This window comes from Antechinus flavipes, chromosome 5 (assembly GCF_016432865.1).
Source record: "Antechinus flavipes isolate AdamAnt ecotype Samford, QLD, Australia chromosome 5, AdamAnt_v2, whole genome shotgun sequence".
NCBI classification, from domain to species: Eukaryota; Metazoa; Chordata; class Mammalia; order Dasyuromorphia; family Dasyuridae; genus Antechinus; species Antechinus flavipes.
This window is the reverse complement of record NC_067402.1, coordinates 104,030,738-104,049,906: the sequence shown is the minus strand read 5'-3', so window position 1 is coordinate 104,049,906 and position 19,169 is coordinate 104,030,738. Positions and strand designations below refer to the sequence as shown.

At 37.8% G+C, this 19,169-nt stretch overlaps 1 protein-coding gene across 2 annotated transcripts in view; it reads right to left on the bottom strand.

The window, feature by feature from the left end:
- ZC3HAV1 (zinc finger CCCH-type containing, antiviral 1) overlaps positions 1–19,169 on the bottom strand; it is a 95,141-nt gene that overhangs the window by 40,051 nt on the left and 35,921 nt on the right. For both annotated transcript variants that reach the window (XM_052001481.1, XM_052001480.1), the window contains exons 2-7: positions 18,276–18,411; positions 13,309–13,564; positions 8,503–9,555; positions 5,786–5,959; positions 4,566–4,667; positions 952–1,075 (exon numbers count right to left, since the gene is read on the bottom strand). In XM_052001481.1, the coding sequence (XP_051857441.1) occupies positions 952–1,075; positions 4,566–4,667; positions 5,786–5,959; positions 8,503–9,555; positions 13,309–13,564; positions 18,276–18,411 (1,845 nt within the window). The remainder of the gene's footprint in view (positions 1–951; positions 1,076–4,565; positions 4,668–5,785; positions 5,960–8,502; positions 9,556–13,308; positions 13,565–18,275; positions 18,412–19,169) is intronic.

The following is a 19,169-nucleotide window of genomic DNA, read 5'->3' as shown; positions in this document are numbered from 1 at the left end:
GCTTGGAAATCAGCAAACACTACAAGCAGAGTTTGATTTTTCATTTCAATTATTGTCTAGTCTTAAGAAACTGATGTGGAAAATGTTAACAATACAGATTAAATTTAAAAGTATGCCCTCTTGCATTCCCCTCCCTCCATAGATCCAGTTGTTGAACTTTTACAACAGAACTCTACATTTATCACCATACTCCCATCCCCAAATTTCCCCTTTTTGTAGTTCAAGAAGCTGTATACCAGATAGATTAAGTCCAAGGTAACAAAGATAAGATGTTGTTGAGCCAGAATCTAATCTAATATCCAACCGCAGAGCTCTTTTTATTATAATAGATTGAATTTATACAGATCCTTCTCAAATATGAGGAAAAGAAATGAAATTTTAAAACATCAAAGAATCTAAAGTCTGCCCCTTTGCATTCGGCTTTAAAGAGACATAAGTAATGAAATGCTATCATACAATTATGCCAAAGGGGATTTTTTATATTGTGCCATCTTTTTCTACAGATTCATGCTCAATAGGGAGCCACAATAATTGTGTGTGTATATGTCCATGTGGGTGTACGCTTAAAGAAAAAAAGTAGATTGTCAAATATTAATTTTGGAAACAATAAAATTAAACAAAAAAATCTGTAGGGATCTGAAAAAAAATAAATCATTTAATTATGAATTTGAGTTTCGGCTTCTACCACAGAAAAGCATAAAGAATATTGGCTTTGAAGAACAAGGACCTTAGTTCAAGTCCCATGTCTGATATTTATTATCCACGTAACTCCAGTTACTTCAACATCCATTTCTTCATCTGGACTAGATGACCTTAATGGTCATGAACTCTTTCACTCAATCAATCAGCTGAACTTGGCCCATTTCATCGGCCTCAAGGTTCCATGAAGGTAAGCAGAAAGGATGCTCTCCCTCTTGGCTCAGTTCCTTGTAACGGGGAACATCAAGTTACCTGGAGATATCTGGATTACAATAAGCTTTCTCAATCTCCTCCATATCTGTTAAATCTTCCCAGACGTTGGAAATGCACTTCTGCCATCGGTAGGGTAGGTAAAAATGGACATCTTTGCAGCACTCTGAAAAGAAGGCACAGAATTCCCAGGGTCAGTATAAGACTCAATGGGTCATGCTTGCATAGCTCCTCACTTAATATATCACCGCCAAACAAGACCTCTCAACTCCTAGTCTCCCAGTCTCCTTATTATATACTCTACAGTTATAAAGTATCTCCTATCTAAAATGCCCTTTACCTCTCCACTACAGTATAGAGACTCTCCACTTTTCACGCTGATGCAATCTTGAAAAGCAAAACAATTTCTTAAAACTTGTTTTCAATAAATATTGGTTAAGCATAATCCTGTAATCATCTACCATATTTCACTATCAGAAAACATACAAAATGTTGATTCCAGCTATGTTCATTTCTTGGAATATGAGATTGTAAACTTAGAAACAGAAGAAATGTGAATGTTCATCTAGGAGAATCCAAGGAATGCAAAGCCATTTTTAGTTGACAATAGAGAATATAATACAATTTTTAGAAAATGATAAAAAACTGCTTTTTGGTTTCATTTATAGAAAGAATATTAATGATGATCAGGTCCAACTCATCCAATAGTATGGCAAGTAACTGGTGAATGGGACAAACACGTCCCGATTAGAACACCTACAATTAAAATTAATGTTGATAGCCTAAGAACTATGTGATTTTTAGTATTTTCTTTTCCTTTCTCCTTTTAAAAAACAGAAATTTTAATGAAAATAAACTTAATTGCAGCAAGAAAGTAAGATTCAAGTAACCATCTTAATCATATAGCTTGATGTTTTAAAATATAATTTTGTGGCAAAGTCAAAAGAATTCTCGCCAACACAATACCAAGAGATATAAGAGCGGAAGTCAGGGGTTTAAATCTCATTTCTGATACTTATTAGGTAAAAGACACTGCTCAGGTATCTTAAGTTCTATGTATTTTAGACAACTCTGAAAGACTTAATTACTAAATGATGGGGTGCTAATATGCCTTGATGGAAAATGTCTTCATACTAGGAGTTCTCTATGTTTTCCTTTTTTAAAAAAAATCATTAATTTATTTTTAGCCTTCTTTAAAAAAATTTTTTTGAACTCCAAATTTTCTTCCTTCCTTTCATTGATCCCCAATCCAATTAGAAGGAACATTTATACATATGAAATCATACAAAACATATTTCCATATTAGCCATGTTACAAAAAAATCCCAAACAATAAAAAAACAAAAAACAAAAAAGGATGATTCTATCTTCATTCAGTTTATTGATTCTCTTTCTGGAGGTGGGAAACTTTTTTCACCATGGGTCTTTTGAAGAGTCACAGTTGATCACCTTATATATTGTCATTACTGTATACAATATTCTCTTGTTTCTGTTCACTTATCAGTTTGTATAAGTCCAAGTTTTTTCTGAAACTATCCTGCTCATCACTTTTTATAGCACAATAGTATTTCATTACAATCATATACTATAACTTGTTCAGCCATTCCCCAAGTGAGGGACATCCCCTCTTTTTCCAATTCTTTGCCATTACAAAAAGAGCTGTTATGAATACTTTTGTATATGTAATTCCTTTTCCTTTTTTATTTTTAACAATCTCTTTAGGAGATGGAGCTGGTATGGAACAACTTTTTGATGAGATACAATGTTTGAGAAGCTGAGGGAAAAAAGTATATTCTTTTCTATTCCCATTCAATTTTTTTTTTACTAGAGATTTATCATACCTAACTTTTTTCTAAAATTCCATTGCTTTCTTATTTATTTTAGATTTATCTAGTTCTGGGGAGGGGAGGAAGTTGGGTATAGTTTTACTATACTGTAACTTATTTAACCTTTAACAATTTGGGTGCTTTGCTATATGGTGCATTTGTTCAGTAATGATATTGTTTTACTGTTCATCATACTTTAGTAAGATGTGTTTTCCCTGATTATCTCTTAATTAAGCATATTTTTGCTTTTGTTTCATCTGAGATCTTGATTACTACCTCTGTCTTTTTTACATCTACTACAGAACAATAGATTCTGCTTTTACTCTGTATATTTGTATGTGTACATGTTTCAAATGTGTTTTTTGTAAACAGCACATTTATGATTAAGATTTTTGTGCTGTTAATTATCCTATTCATAATTTTTTCTTTGTATCACACTCATTTCTTTTCCCAGTTTTTCTTTTCCCACTCAGGAATTCTTGTTGGGCTTACATCCAATTCAATTATTTTTTCCTATGAGGCTTTGCTTGCATCTTCTAAGTTTGCATGTTGATCACTATAGTAGTGTTTTTATGATATAATTCTTTTTTTTATTATTGTTTGCTCATTTTCCTAGCCTATGTCTTTATGTTAAAGTTAGGCAATGGAGTAGCCAGTCCCGTTCCACAACCCTATAGTTTCTTTTTACTAGTTGTCTGATTCTATTACCATTTTTAGTTTGAAATCTCCTAAAACTGTTGCTTCTGCCACCTTCAAGGCCTACCACTGTTGTCACTGCCATGTTAACTCCAATTGTTGACTCCTGCTTTAACATCTCATTTCAGGAATTATTTTAAAGTCCTTTGGAGGGGAATTGGGAAAGTGCAGCTCCATCATCTTGACTGTGTAACCAGAAGTCCACTTCATGCTTTTGAAAAGCATAATTGTTCCTGAATTTAGTCTGAGGCAAAATCAGATTTCTTGCCTGTAGATTTCTGATAGAAAATGGAAGAGGCAAAGGGGTGAGAGAGGGAATGACTTTGCTGCCAAAGAAATGGAGGCGAAAACATCCTAATTAAGAGGAAAGTTCCAAGGTGCTCTACCACACTAGATCTTGATAATTTTCTCTTTAACTTTCTTATTTTGACTAAAAGGAGGGGAAATTCAAAAGAACTGGAAGAAAGTTATAGAAAGTTAGAGAGTTCTGTCAGGGACAAAATTAAAGTTTTTAGCAGAAAAACAAGTCAACTTACAGGTTTCTGGGCTTTGAAGATGTGAACTGAAAACAAGATACATTAAATTGACCACACTCAGAGTGGGTACCTTTCCCTAAATATTCCCTGAAACCCAAGGAACTAAAAGGCTGCATCCTATGTTTAACCTTCCCATGGCCCTGGACTTCCCAGACCTTTCTGAATACAGGGACATAGGAAAGGCCTTTTAAAATCTCTCCAACAAGATAATAAAGAGAAGACAGATTGAAAGCTGGCTCAATCAAACTGAATATCCACTGGCTGTGGAACTCTAGTTAGAGTAAGCAAGTCTAACCTCTTGGTTAAAGATAAGACAATAAATTACAGAGATATCAATCTATCCTGGTAAAAGGAGTCCATTCTTCTGAGAGAGTTCCCTAAAAGAATGGCATTTTACAAATCCAGTTCAATGCTCTATCAAGATGCATTCTCCCAAAATTACCCTGGCATGGATTCTGTCAATATAAAGTTATTATTAAATAAAATAAAATAAAATATTAAAAAAAAAAAAGATGCATTCTCCCATCCCTATCATTCCCTTCCAGGTCAAATTCCAGAGCTTCTGTATTTTCCAGATTAATTATTTCAACATTACTTACCCTGCAGTTTACAATCCCCATTAAGGTAGTCAAGACAAATCTTAATGGAGTCATAATTCTCCATTCCTGAAGGTATTATATTAAGAACTCTGGCTCTGAAATCTAAAGAAGAGAAGATATAAAATGTCAGCTTTCCCAGAGGGAAAAAAAAAAACTCTCCTGTAAGCAGGTCTGCATTCTTTTGAATTGGATGGAATTGATTACCAAAATAATCTACCTTTGTTAACTTAAAGAATGTGGGAAGTCTTTCTCAGTTCTTTTTAATTCTAGTGCCTTCCCTCTATTATGTCATAGTTATCCTGTATATATCTTGTTGGTACGTACATGTTTACTTGTCACCCCAATTAAATTGTATACTATTCTTAACTTAATTCTCAGTGCCTAGTAATGTGCCTGGGATGTTGTAAGCAAGCACTTAATAAATGTTTATTAACTCACTCCTAAATCCCCTATTATTACTGGGCTAGCAAATTCAAGATGCTGGAAGTGATAATGATTTCAACACAACCAGGTATAACTTTGTGGTATCAAATACCACAGGGGAATGGAAAAGATGTATAGGGCCCAGAAAGCTTCAAGTCAGGACAATCTGGGTGTCAATCCAGTCTCTGATATAGTGGGCATTTAATAAGTACTTTTTGAAGGCTATCCATCCTCCCAACAAAGAAGTGATGAATTCATAGTGAAGACAGACATTGCTTGATCATTTATATTTGTAATAGGAGACTTTTTTTCTCAGTGGAGAGAGGGAGGGAGAAATGGAGAAGGAAAGAAAAGACAAATTTTTTTTAAAAATTGTTTTAATTTAAAAATCAATAAATAAATGCTGACTGACTGGAACTTCCTAATTACTGTGTGTCCACGAGATACCAGGCTGCCTAAGGAGAGGCGAAATGGCCTCAGCCAAAAACCAAGTCAGCCAAAGCTTGGGGGCTGAGTGATGGTGAGAACTGATCCAGGAGTGGGGGGGTTTCACAATTACCTTGGATAAGATGGAAAGACTTGATCTAGCTCTGAAACTATCAACTGTAGGGTACTGATTCACATTGAGATGCTATTTCAGCAGCTGAAAGTTTCTTACATAGATAAAATTACAGACCTAAAACAATAACTACAACGGTAAAATTAAGAAACTCCAGTTCAAGATTATGTACAGCTCTCATCCAGTCTTCTGTAGGTGAAGCAGATAAAGAACAGCCATTCTGGACTTCTCTACTTACCCTCTGCATTTGTACTTTTGGAAGGAGATACAGCTCTGCTTCTGTTGATGCCCAAGGTGGCCAGAGTCTGGCTAGAAGGAGAGGCAGAAACAGAGCCCGTTGGGCTGCCAATCGAGTCCTGCATCTGGATAACTTGTTTCCTCAAGAAAGCCGCAGTTTTTTTGAGGTCTGAGGCTATTATAGAGATGGAGGGAAACTTGTGTTACTAGGGATAATGAAAATGTAAGCTCTGATCATAAGCTTTATTTTGGCTACATTTAAGATGACCACAAGTCTTCATTAGTAACGCCTTAAATAATTTATTTAGGACTTCACAGATTTTTCAAAGCATATAAATATATACATAAATACACTTATCTAATTTACATTTATCTCCTTTAATCTTCACAACAACCTACAAGATGACTGTAGGAGATATGATTTCCCCCATTTCAGAGCTATGGAAACAGTAGAGATGCTGCCAGGAAACAATGAAAATTACACATTTTCTTACTGAATCTGTTGCTTAGATTTCTGCTTTCTGTCTCCCCCAAGAAATAACCACAAAGTTGTTCTTTATTGACATTTGATCTCAATCCTTTTCTTCCTTCCTCTTTTCATAGTGTCATAGTGCTAACTACAGTCCTAATAAAGATTCTATTTCTAACTTTTTTTTTTTCATTTTCAAGAGTTTTGGGGAGATAGTTCTATCCACTTTCCTAATTGTGTAATGCCCTCTTTTGCTACACAATAGCTCAAGAAGTGCTGGATTTGGCCAAAAGGAGAGGTCTGCATTCAAATCCTAATATATGTGACTGAAAGAAAGGCATTTAATTTTCTGAGGGCTTAATTTCCTCATTTGTAAAACTAGGGGGACTATAAACTCCACAAAATCCCTTCTAGCTCTAAAATCTATGATTGATGAAACTCTGACTGAAATTTACTATAAGCAGGGTGACCACCTAAACTCTCTTGAGCCTCCATTATTAGAATGAGTATAATAGCACCTAGCATACCTCTCTCATAGACTAATTGTATGGCTCAAACAAAACAGTAAACAAAGTTGCAGCTTTAATAGCTTAAAATTGCATTAAGTATTTTGGGACATCAGGCACATAAAATGATTTACGAAATTCAATATGTGATACAAAGATAATAATAATAATGATAATGAAATGGATAGAGTTAGTCTTGAAGTCAGGTCACTACCAGAGACTTAGACACGTATCCTAGCACCCCAAGTTCAGGCAAGTCACTTAAATTCTCAACTGTGTAGGCAATAATCTAGGCAACCATAAAATATACAACAAGTAAGATAGGGTCTCAGCACCATTTCTTACTACATTTATCACATCATAGCTCTAAAATGAGAGAAATTATATCTGTCATGATTACCTTACAGGGTCACTCACTGTGAAGATTAAGAAAGATAACTATACATTATGAATATATCTGTATATAAATACATTTGTAAATTTATGTATGATCTATCTTGTCAAAAGAGCTTCCTCATTAGAAGTTCATTATACCAATGGAATTGAGAGTTTAATTTCTAAATTATTATTCTTTTAAAAAATTATTTTTCAAATATATGCAAAGATACTTTTCAACATTCACCTTTATATATATATATATGTATATACATATATATATCTTTTTATTTACAAGTTATATGCATGGGTAATTTTACAGCACTGACAAGTGCCAAACCTTTTGCTCCAATTTTTCCCCTCCTCCCCCCCACTCCCTCCCCAAGATGGCAGGTTGACCAATACATGCTAAATATGTTAAAGTATAAATTAAATACAATATAAGTATACATCAACATTCCCCTTTGCAAAGACTGGTGTTGCAAATTTTTTTTCTTCTCTCTCTTTCTTCCCCCTCCCCAAGACATCAAGCAATTCAATATAGATTAAAACTTCTAAACATATTTCCTTCCATATTTGTTGTGCTGAGCAAGAAAAATCTGATCAAAAGCAGAGAAAAAACAAGCAAACAACAGTAATAAAAGGTAAAAATATTATGCTTTGATCCACATACAGTATCCACAGTTCTTTCTCTCTCTATATATATATGCAGATGGCCCTCTTTATCACCAGTCTATTAGAATTGCTTTGAACACCTTGTTATTAAAAAGAGTCAAGTTCATCACAGCTGATAGTCACAAAATTTTGTTATTCTCTTGGTTCTGCTTCCTTCACTTAGTATCAATTCATGTAAATCTTTCCAGGCGTTTCTGAAATCAGCCTGCTCGTCATTTCTTGTAAAACAATAACATTTCATTACTTGCATCATACCATACCTTATTCAACCATTCCCCCACTGATGGGCATCCATCATTGATGGACAGATGGGCATCAATTTCCAGTTCCTGCCACTACAAAAAAGAGCTGCTACAGACATTTTTGCACATGTGGGTCCGTTTCCTCTCTTTTATGATCTCTTTGAGATACCCAGAAGTGAGACTGCTAAATCAAAGGGTATGGATAGCCCTTTGGGCATAGTTCCAAATTGCTCTCCAGAATGGTTGGATCATTTCACAACTCTACCAACAACCCATTCAAATTATTTTTCTTTACTACTCACTTTAAATCTCCAAGTTCCCTGACAGTATAACCCCACCACGGAAAGTGATCTGCGACCACTGCCACTCTATAACCCTGGATTCTAGGTATAATAGGTTAGTTTCTGTGATCCCTATTTGGACAGATTTGGAGGTCCCGCATTCACCTTACCTGTTGGTAAAGAAGACTGGGCTAAACCATCCTTCTTAATTCCGCTTTGGGGGACGTCACTTGCAGATGGCGTTTTGGGTCGTACGTGGGCTACTGCTGCTTTGTCCCTGGGACAGACTTGGCCCTTCTGAGGCTCTTCTTTGTCATTTCTATAAATCCTTTCCAAGTTCTGAGTCGTGGCATCCACTTTATGCGCTGACGATTCCCATCGCTGCATCTTTTCATGCAACGTTTCTAATCTCATATCATGATGGTCACTAGTGACTAGGTTATTTGCAGCTGGGGTTTTCTGTTCTTTCAATGTTGCCGTCTTAGCCAATTGGGCATTCACCAGTGTGGACTGATTGTCTTGCCTCTTAGATGGAAATTCCTGTTTTTTTACATTAGTTGAGGGCTTGTATTTTGAAAACACCACAGCACTGCTTTTCTTGTCCCACATATCAACAGTTTTATTGGGAGTGAGTGAAGGATGGGCCTTCTGACCTTCACAGTCATTTCCTGCACTTGTAGAGTTAGAAGAGGATGTGGATTCACTTTTTCTAGTAGTCTGAGGAGCTGGATCAGAGCGGGAGTCAGCATCATTCCCAAACAACACCTTTACTCTTCTGAAATGGTGGCTATCCTCTGCAGGTGCGGCCGGACCAGGTGTGGCCGGACCAGGTGCGGCCGGACCAGGTGCGGCCGGACCAGGTGCAGCCGGACCAGGTGTAGAGGTGGAGGCAGCGCGTTGGGTACCATCCTGGGTACCATACTGGCCTTCTCTGCGGCTCAAGTTTGTTCCAAGTTGGCTCGCTTGTTGGATGCTGACAGTCTTAGTTGATGCTGAAACTGACTGGACAGCATCTTGCCTCAAAGAACTGTTATTCTCAGGGGCTCCCCTCTCATTCACTTTGCCTTCAGAGGAGGGCAATGGTGCTGGGCTCATTTTATCTGGTTCTGGAATGTGGAGAGTTTCAACAGAGGCAGAAGGAGATGTTGGCAATTCTTGCGTCCCAAAAAAATAACGATTTCTGCTTTGGCTTCTATGTCTTGCATTTCTTTGGTCTGACTTATCTGAGTAAAAAAGAATGAGGGAATCGGGAGGGGAGATGAAGAGCAAAATAAAAACCAGAATACAAAAAATGAGTACAATGCATAGGAATTGTAGTTGTATAGCTACAAAGACTTTAGAGATCATCTAGTCCAATTTTTTCATTTTAAAGATGAGGAAACTGACGCCCGAAGTAGGTAAGGGCCTTGTCCAAACCAAGATATAAATCAAGGTCCTCTGACCCCCCAAAATCAGAGTTCTTTCAACTATATCAAACTCCTGTCTAAAATCTTACCTTTTACCTTTTTCAAATACAAATCCTGTCAAAATTACATGCACCAATGTGCAACAAAGAGTTGGCCATAGAATCACAACAAAAACAAAAATAAAAACCAGGGTTCATGTCCTGCTTCTCAATACCTATTAACTATGTGACCAAAAACAAGTCACTTAATTTCAAAATATCCTTGAGTATAAGTTATAGATAAGATGTTGATTTCCATCACTAGAGGGAATTTTCAATTTGGGAGTTCTCTACATCAATGAAATCATATGTGCAGATCCTCATTTTTAAAAATGAGAGAAAAAGAGAAGAAGCAGCAAACAGAAAAGGGTCAATTGGGCGAAGTCCTGAAAGATAAGTGAGGGGAATAAATCAGAGGCACAAGTGAAGGAGTTCATTTTGACCTACTTGACTCTTGGAGACAGGAAGGGGTGGGAAAAGACATGGAAAAATCTTAAGATGAGAAAGGGAGAAGGTGAAGTTCACATCAGATGGCCCCAAACTCTTGGTAGGAGAAGAAGCCAGAATAATAGGATTAGATCAGAAACTGGGTCTTTGGAGGGATAAGAGGTTTATAATAACAACTGTAGGAAATGGGATAAGAAGTCAATAAAAGAAGAAAATAAAGAATTCTGGATAGCAATGGTATCAAACTCAGAAGAGCCCTTAAGGCTGCATACTGACATATTAGACCAGAAATGAATGTAAGCTGTGCTGTAATTTTGTTAAATGCTCCCCAATTATATTTTAATCTTGCTCAGGAACCACTAGAGTTTGAGTTCAACAGCTCTGTTGTACCTCAGTGTTGTACAAGAGAGGCCAGTTGAGGCTAGGAAGGTTCGGGGAATAAAGAGTGAGAAGAGAAAAAGGAGTTTAGAGAAAACCATGGGGATAAAGGGGTGGAAGTAGAGTGGAGGAATGATGCTCATAATAGAGATATGAAGAAGGACCTTTTGGACATGAAGAGCAAGAGCAGAAAGAAACCTTAAAATAATGAGTTGGGTAGAAGGGAACCTGGTAGAAATACTGACTGCTAAGTAGCTGGTAGGATTTTCCTTTTCCTCTTCCTCTTTAACATACTAGGGATGAAAGACAGAAATGGCAGAACTTGGAGAGGGAAGCAATATGGAAAGGGAAGATGATGATACAGAGAGAAATATCTTTGCTTTCTTCTTCCTCATCCTGGTTTCCAATCTGTTCTGAAGAAGGGGAAGGGAGAACGAATGAGGAAAAAATGCAAAAAGAATGAGGAAGAAATGCAGAGTATGAGGGGCAAGGTGACATGAAAGAAAGAAGACCTGGATTTGCATTTTACTGTAATACTAGCAGTTTCATGATTACAAACTAACTACTTAACTGAACTTCCCTCCTCTGTAAAAAAGAGGGTACAAATCCATTAATCCATCATTAGTCAACAAGCCTTTATTAAACATTTACTAAGTGCCAGGTGTGGAGTTACTAATATAATGAACAAAACAGTTTAAACTCAAGGAAATGGTATTCTAACAGGAGAGACAAGAAGTATAACATACGTGTGTGTGTATATACATATATATAATACATATATGTATATGCACACAGTCAGTTCTGTTACACAGTGACTTATATTCCCAAAAAATGCTGCATTATGCAAAACTGAGCAATAAAAACACAGAACTTATGGGAAAAATGGAGTTTTTCTGTCTTGTCTGACTCCCGTTCGCAAAGACACTAGAGTGATTTGCCATTTTCTTCTCCAGCTCATTTTATGGAGGCAAACAGGGTTAAATGGCTAAGAACCACATAGCTATTAAGTATTTGAACTCAGGTAGATGAGTTCCTGACCCTACAGATGAGGAAGGAATCCATTCCAGGGATGTAAGACAGCAAAGGCAAAGAAAGGCACATAGAGAGAAGAAATGTGAGTTCAATATTAGAGGAATGGAAAGAAGGTTGGTTTCACTGAGCCAAAAATCACTGTTTAAAAAAAAAAAAAAGGCAAGGTTCTGGAAAAATGAGTAGGGCCAGGTTGGGACTGACTTGAAAAGCTAAACAGAAAAGGTAAGACATTATGTTGAAGATGCAACTTCCTTGGAGTTAGCTGAGGAAGAGTGACATCTGACACAGGGAGACCCATGAAAAAGGCAGTGGAAATAATGCAGAAGGCCTGAGCTTCAGTGACAGGTGTGAAAGTAAAGAGAAGGGACTGGAGAGGAGAGATGATAGGCAGATATTACAAAATGGGACAATAGATTTGGAAGCTTGGGGTAATGGGAAATAGGGAGCTAAGACCAATAAATAACAAAGTAAACGAGGGTATTGGAAGAAGGCAGAGTACTTTCATCAGAAACGGGGAAGTTTGGGAGGAGGATGGGTTTGTGGAGAAAATTGGGCTGTTGACTGAACTTCCAGCACAAAACATCCAATAAGCAGTTGGTGATGCAAGAGCGATATTCAAAGGAGATACTGAGGATCGATGGCTATACTTATGGGAACTAGTGAGGTTACCAAGAGAAAGAATCTAGAAAAAGAAGAGGGTCTAAGACAGAATCTTGGGGGCAAATCCTCATTAATGGGGATGATGGACAATAAAGCAGCAAGGATACCAAATGGTCAGACACTTTAGGATGAGAGAGCAGAAACAAGAAGAAAATTAGTGAATACCCTGATGCCAAATGTTCCAAGAACTCAGGAAGAATGGGGATGAAGCCCCCAAGGCTACTGTGAGGAAAGTCCATGTGAGCTGTGCATACGGGACAGTCCACCAGACTGTGAGGATTTAATTCAATTCAACAAAGGTTTCCTATGTGCCTGAAGCATGACAAACACTGTTATGAACAATGAACACTAGGCATGCAGAGACAAAAATAGAGCAGTCCCTTCCCTTTTTTAGTTCTTATCCTTGAGGGAGGGATGAGAGAAGAGATATAGCATAGGATTAGATAGACAGATAGACAGATAGATAGAGGTAATAAAGCTGGGAGGGGCTTTATAGACTAGCCAATCCAACCTCCCCATTTTACAGATGAGATGACTGAGGCCTAGGAAAGTTAAGTGACCAAGGTCTCAGAGCTTGTTAAATGTCACAGGAGGGATGTAAATCCAAGCTCTCTGATTCAATGCTTTTTTCCACTGTAACATGACAGACGCAGTTAATTAAGGGGGAATGACAAGGGAGTAATTAGGCAGAGTACTCTTTAAGAGTATCAGAGAGCATTTTCACCTGGGAGCAGAGGCAAGGAAGAAGGAAGTACCTAATCTGGGTCTTTGAAGGAAAAGAAGGAAGCTGAGAGAGAGAAATTCACTCTTACTTTTGTAAGAGTTTAGCTACAAAGGGCAGAAGAGACATAGGAAATAGTTAGCAAGAATGGAGAGAAGGGCATTTCAGGGCTGAGGTATGGATCATGTAAATGTACCAAGGCAGATGTTGACATGTTAATTTGTTAAAATTGGGTAAAGACCACATCAGCATGCCCATTTATCACTCCTTATCCCAACTGCTAATTAAAGTCACCTCTTCTCCTGGGAATACGCTTTTTACTCCTGATATGCTTCTGATCACAGATGTCCTGGATATTCCTAATTACTGGGATGGTCAGCCCTTCTTCTTTGAGGAGTTCCAAGACCTTTGTATCCATCAAATCATGGGACCGATTGCAGTGCACATAGCCGCATTTCCCTTCAATGAAGTGCTCACAGATGTGCAGTTTCATGCATTCTGTGTTAGTGCAAGAGTCTTTCCTGTTTTCTCCCTTGTAGTATTTGCATATCTGGGGAAGAGAGGAAGGATACCAATGATGGGAATGAATAACCAGAGAGAAAACAATTCATCAAGTAGCAATCTATAATCCACCTTATCTTTATGAAGCAAAGTATAAATACACAAAGATTCCTGCATTGGATAAAGCAAAATAAGGACCCGAGAAAGGCAAAAGAACATTCCATACAGCCTACTGAATTAGTGCTATTTGGAAAACAGCCAAAGGCTGACCAAGAAATACTAACAATGAACTTAAGGAACAATCCATCAATAAACATTTATTAAGGAGCTATTATATGAAAGGCACTGGGCTAAACTCTGAGGATAAAAAGAGAGGCAAAAGAGAAGCTTACAATCCAATGCAAATAAATATATGCAAAGCTATAGAGGATAAACAGAAATTAAGAAGGAAGGCACTAGAATTAAGAGGGGTTGAGAAAGGCTTTCTATAAAAAATGGTATTTTAGTTGGGACTTAAAGGAAGACAGATACTGGCAGTTGGGATTGAGGGAGGAGAACATTTTAGACATGGGGGATAGCCAAAGAGAAAACCCAGAGCCAGGGGGCAGCTAGGTGATACAGTGGATAGAGCACCAGCCCTGAAGTCAGGAAGACCTGAGTTCAAATCTGTCCTCAGATACTTAACATTTCTGCTGTGTGACTCTGGGCAAGTCACTTAACCCCAATTGCCTCAGGGAAAAGCGGGGAGAGGGGGGGAATCAGGGATTGTCATGTTCATGGAATAGCCAGGGTCACTGGATCAAAGGGTACGTATCAGAAAATATAAGAAAACTGGAAAAGTAGGAAAGAGCTGGTTATAAAGGGCTTTGAATGTCAGAGCATTCTGTATTTACTCCTGGAGAGAATAAGAAGTCACTGTCGGGGAGTGACATCAGACCTACACTCTAGGAAAATGACTTTCAGGCTTGGTAGAAGGATTGGAGGGGGGGCGAGTCTTGAGCCCCACCAATCCACCTCCAGGCTACTGCAGTAGGACTGTCGTGGGCTAAGAGGGCCTGCACTAGAGCATGGCAGTGTCAGAGAGGAAAGCTCATTTATGAGATGCTACAAAGGTGAAATCTAGAGGCCTTAATAACAGCTTGGATGGGGAAGACGGGGGTGGTGAGATAATGAGAAATTGAAGCATCCAGGATGACTGAGCTTGGGAGGAGGGCAGTGCCCTAGCCAGTAATACAGAAGGCAGGAGAAGGGAGGGTTGTTTGGGAGATAGTGAGTTTAAGATGGTCATTGGATAGCCAATTCAAAATGTCTGAAAGGTAGCTGGAAATGTAAGATTAGAGGTTTCCCAAGAGATTGGGGCAGCAGAGAGAGGAGAATTGGCAGTGTAGAGAAGGTATTTAAATCCATGAATCTGATGTGATCCCCAAGTGAAGTCATAGAGAAGGAGGTGAGACATCTATCTACACAAAGGAGACAGAGAAAAATAGGTCCCCTAAGTAAGAGGAGAGCAAGATATAGCAGGGTCCTGAAAAAAACAAGAGAGAAGAGAGTATCAAAGGGTCAAGGGTGGCCAGGAGTATTGCGGAGGGTCAAGGTGAATGAGGATTGAGAAAAGGCCACTGGATCTGGTAACTGAGACCATTAGTATTTTGGAGAGAACAGTTTCAATGGGATGATAAATAAGGTAGGAAGCCAGGTTTTAGAAGAAAGTAGGAGGAAAAAAGGTAGAGAGATCTTTTGTAAGATCTCTTTTGTAAGAGTTTAGCTACAAAGGGCAGAAGAGACATAGGAGATAATTAGCAAGAATGGAAGGGCCCAGTAAGTTTTTCAGCATGGGAGGGGGGACCCTGGCATATTTGTAGGCAGTAGGAAAGGAGCTGGGAGAGAGGAAGGGATTGAAAATAAGTGAAAGAGTTGGGAAAACAGATTTTGGAGGAAATGGAACACTTGAAGTAGAGGGATTGGGGTAGGAATAAGGCTTCATCATGGGAAATAGGGTATAGGAAGAGATAGGGGCAGAAGGCTTCGGAGTAATAGGAGATGAGAAGAAAAATTGCACAGCAAATAACCTCCATTTTTTTCTTGGATTCATGAGACAAGGTTCTCAGCTAAGAGGTTAAGGGAAAGGGAAACCATGGAAGATCTGAAGAGGGAAGAAAAAAATTGGAGTGGGATAATAAGTTAATAAGTAGAATTATAAAATAAGCAATAAAATAGCAAAAATGGAGCAATAAGGGTCCAGTTGAGGTTGTGTAAAATAAAATCTGTAGCAGATCTATCACAACTGCTTCACTCAGCAGCAAGTAAGAAGGCAGTGAATGGTGGGAGTGGTCAAGGTGAAGGCTTGATACATAACTGGCAATATGATAAGGGGACTGGGGATTCAAGAGAGTAGGACAGTGTAGAGGTGAACTGGTTCACCAAGGAGTCAAGATGGGGAAAAGAGGAAGGAGTACAGGGGAGACAACTTGGGAAGGAACTGAGGGGTCAAAGGATGGGAGGTCATGGTGCAGATGAAGAATGGGGTTACATAAGGGAAAGTAGAGAGAGGAGAAAAACCAATAGAGTATGGTTAAGTAAGAGGTAAAATGTAATCTTCTAAAGAACAGACTACACTGAAATTAGCAAGTAGAAAGGCAGCTGGTAGAGTATTTGGATATTTGAATTGGAATAGGGAAAGACCGACCTTCAAATCTTGACTCTGGCACTAAGTTGCTATGTGCCTTGGGGCAATTTATTTCTGAGCCTCGGAAGTCTTCAAATTTATAACACAGGTAATGATATTATGCACTACAATCCTTACAGGATATTGGGAGAAAAGCGCTTAATAAACTTAAAAGTTATATAAATCTGTCAAGGAGCATTTATTAAGTGCCTACTATGTCCTGACCCTGTGCTAGATGCTTGGGAGAAAAACTGAACATAGTCCTTGTCTTCAGGAAATTTAGTCTGGCCAGCACAGACAAAAAGTAATCTGGCATTTATATCCATCATCTTTTTGATTTTATAACCACCAAAAAAAAAAAAAGTGAGATGTCACTAATCTCATTTTACAGAGGGAGAAAAAGAGGCAACTGGAAAGTAATATAATTTATCTAAAGTCACCCTAAAGAGATAGGGAACGGCAAAGTCAAGTCATCTGTTTCTTAACCCAACACTCTTTCCCTTACATCAGAATATCAGTTTTCATGGAGGAGTATGTTAAATCTTGAGCTTGAAGACTGAGCAGGACAATAATCTAATTATCTCAAATCACTACCAGAGAAAAGTTCTGGGATCTTTGAAAAGATGAGGAACCTCAGAATATGAGGTATTTCCCACCCATCTGTAAACCCAGGCAAAGTTTCCAACTAACTCAAGTGTGTGGGGCAGGGGTGTAGTTTAAAATATCCTTGGCACCTGAGCGACTTAAGTGCTGATCAAAGAGGAGAATAGTCAAGAATACTTTACCACAAGCTTCATCCCACTTACTCTGCCACAAACACGGCTAATGCATTTTTCATCCCACCACCCTAGTCAAAATACACTGAAATTTTTGTGTAAGTGTCAGAGGTTGACAGGAACATCTAAATCCTAATAAGAGGAAAAAAGCAATTTTTAAGAATAAATTAAAACTTAAGAAGCCAGGTTCTTTTGATGAGCTTATCAATGTCTTGTCATACAATGGTTAAAAATGCTTACAACCTTATTAAAAACTCTCATCAGTGCAAAAATCAACTGAAGTGTCCAAGGATCAATATAGATGGCATGTGACCCATTTCATGACAGAGGGGTTGGAGACCTGAGGGAGGAGAATAAGACATCTTTTTTTTTTTTTTTTTTTTTGGTACATAGCCAATTTTGAAAAAGTTATTTTGCTTGACTACATATATGTTATAAGGATTTTTTTTTTCCCTCCAGTCACTGTGATCATTGGGTCCTTTATTCATGAAGAAGACCAATGACATTGTGGGATGATATCTTCATTTGCACAAAAATTGAACTTGGGTGAAGCAGAGCTGCAAAAAATCATCAGCCTCACTCTCTCTTCTAGTCATTGAAGTCCACTGTCAAGACAAAAGTCAAATTTCCCCAATGGGAGAGTAAGGGTACAAGGAAGAGAAAACTGGTTTTTGTTCATTTAAAAAACTAACTTAAAAATAAAATGCTTTGCAAATTATGCTTTTTTTTAAAAAAAGCTCACTAAATCATAACCTAATTTGTAATCATTGCCTTCAAAGTCTTTTATCATTCCCACTCACTCTTTTTCTTCTAATTGGACATCATTCGTTCTATCAATTTTCTTTATTTCAATTGAGCTGCTTTGTTCACTATCTTCTTCAGCCATTCCCTCCTTTTCTATCATGTCTTTGTCAATTCCTTTCCTAGGAGAAAATTTTAAAAGCTGCTGATTCTTCCTGTCTTAAATAAGCCTTCCCATATAAAAGGCCAGGGTAAAAGAGAAGTCTTCCAGGATTATAACTGAGGAAAACCATTCCTATTATATCCTCAAAGTAAGTGAACTCCTTTATCAGGCTTGGGGTAAGAAGGGTTGGGAGTTCCACGCTCATAACCAAGAGAACCCTTCCAAAGGAACTAAATTAAAACCAGGGATCCTTGACTATCGTGTCTTGCTCCAGCACCTTTGAGATGAATTTTTGGAGGAGGGATGCCACATTAATTTACTTTTTCCTTCTAAACAATGCCTTCCTTGAAACAACTCCCAGCATTTCTACAAGATAATGTCTGGTCACATTTGGTGCTAAAAAAGTAAGACTTACATCTGGAAGGAAAAAGGGGTCACTCTGGAGGAGGAGAACAGCCAACTCATTTTTGGAAAGTACAGAAATATCATGCTTTTTCAGGATTTTGATGTTCTTTTCTGAATGAATGTCATGGGAATATTTGCAATAATTGCTGAAAAGGAAAAAAGAGAGAATTATCATCTTTAGTAGTAGTAGCAGCAACAGCTAGCATTTTTATAGCACTTACCATATAGGCAGGCACACCTTACAAATATTGTTTCTCACAATAAACTTGGGGAGAACAGGAGGTATTCTCCTCTTTTCTTTACAGTTGAGGCAAACAGGGATTAAATAACTTGCCTAAGCTAGTTCTAACATAGCAATAATTTTATCTCTGCTATATGAAGCACACAGGGAAGACACATCAGAGAAAGTTTAACTAGCCAATATCCATCTGGCTCCTCGAGGACTTCTAACAGGAAATCCTGTAAAAATCCAACTCACAAAAGTTAGAATATGGGGATGAAGAGAGAAGTGGAAGGTATAATCTTTTTTTATCACAGAAGAAATCATATTTAATTTATAAAAGAAAGTACTCGTTTAAATAATTTCTCTGAGGAGGGAAAAAGGAGCCCCTGGAATTTATTAAAGATGAAGGAGTGACACACTTTTAAGAAAATCACTTCAGTAAGTCAGTGGAAAATGAAGTTAAATGCAGGACTCTTTTGCTCAACACTAAGGGCACAGTGTAAGGTGCTATACTCAGAGTAAGTAAATGCATGGTTGAATCAACCTAGGAGTTTTTGTTTTGAATGCAATAGGATACCAGGGGGTAGAAGCTAAAACCACTACTGACATCTTAAGTTTAGGAAAATCCTCATAAACAGGAAGTTTCATGGGGGAAGAGAATTTGTCTTTTCTAACTTTCAT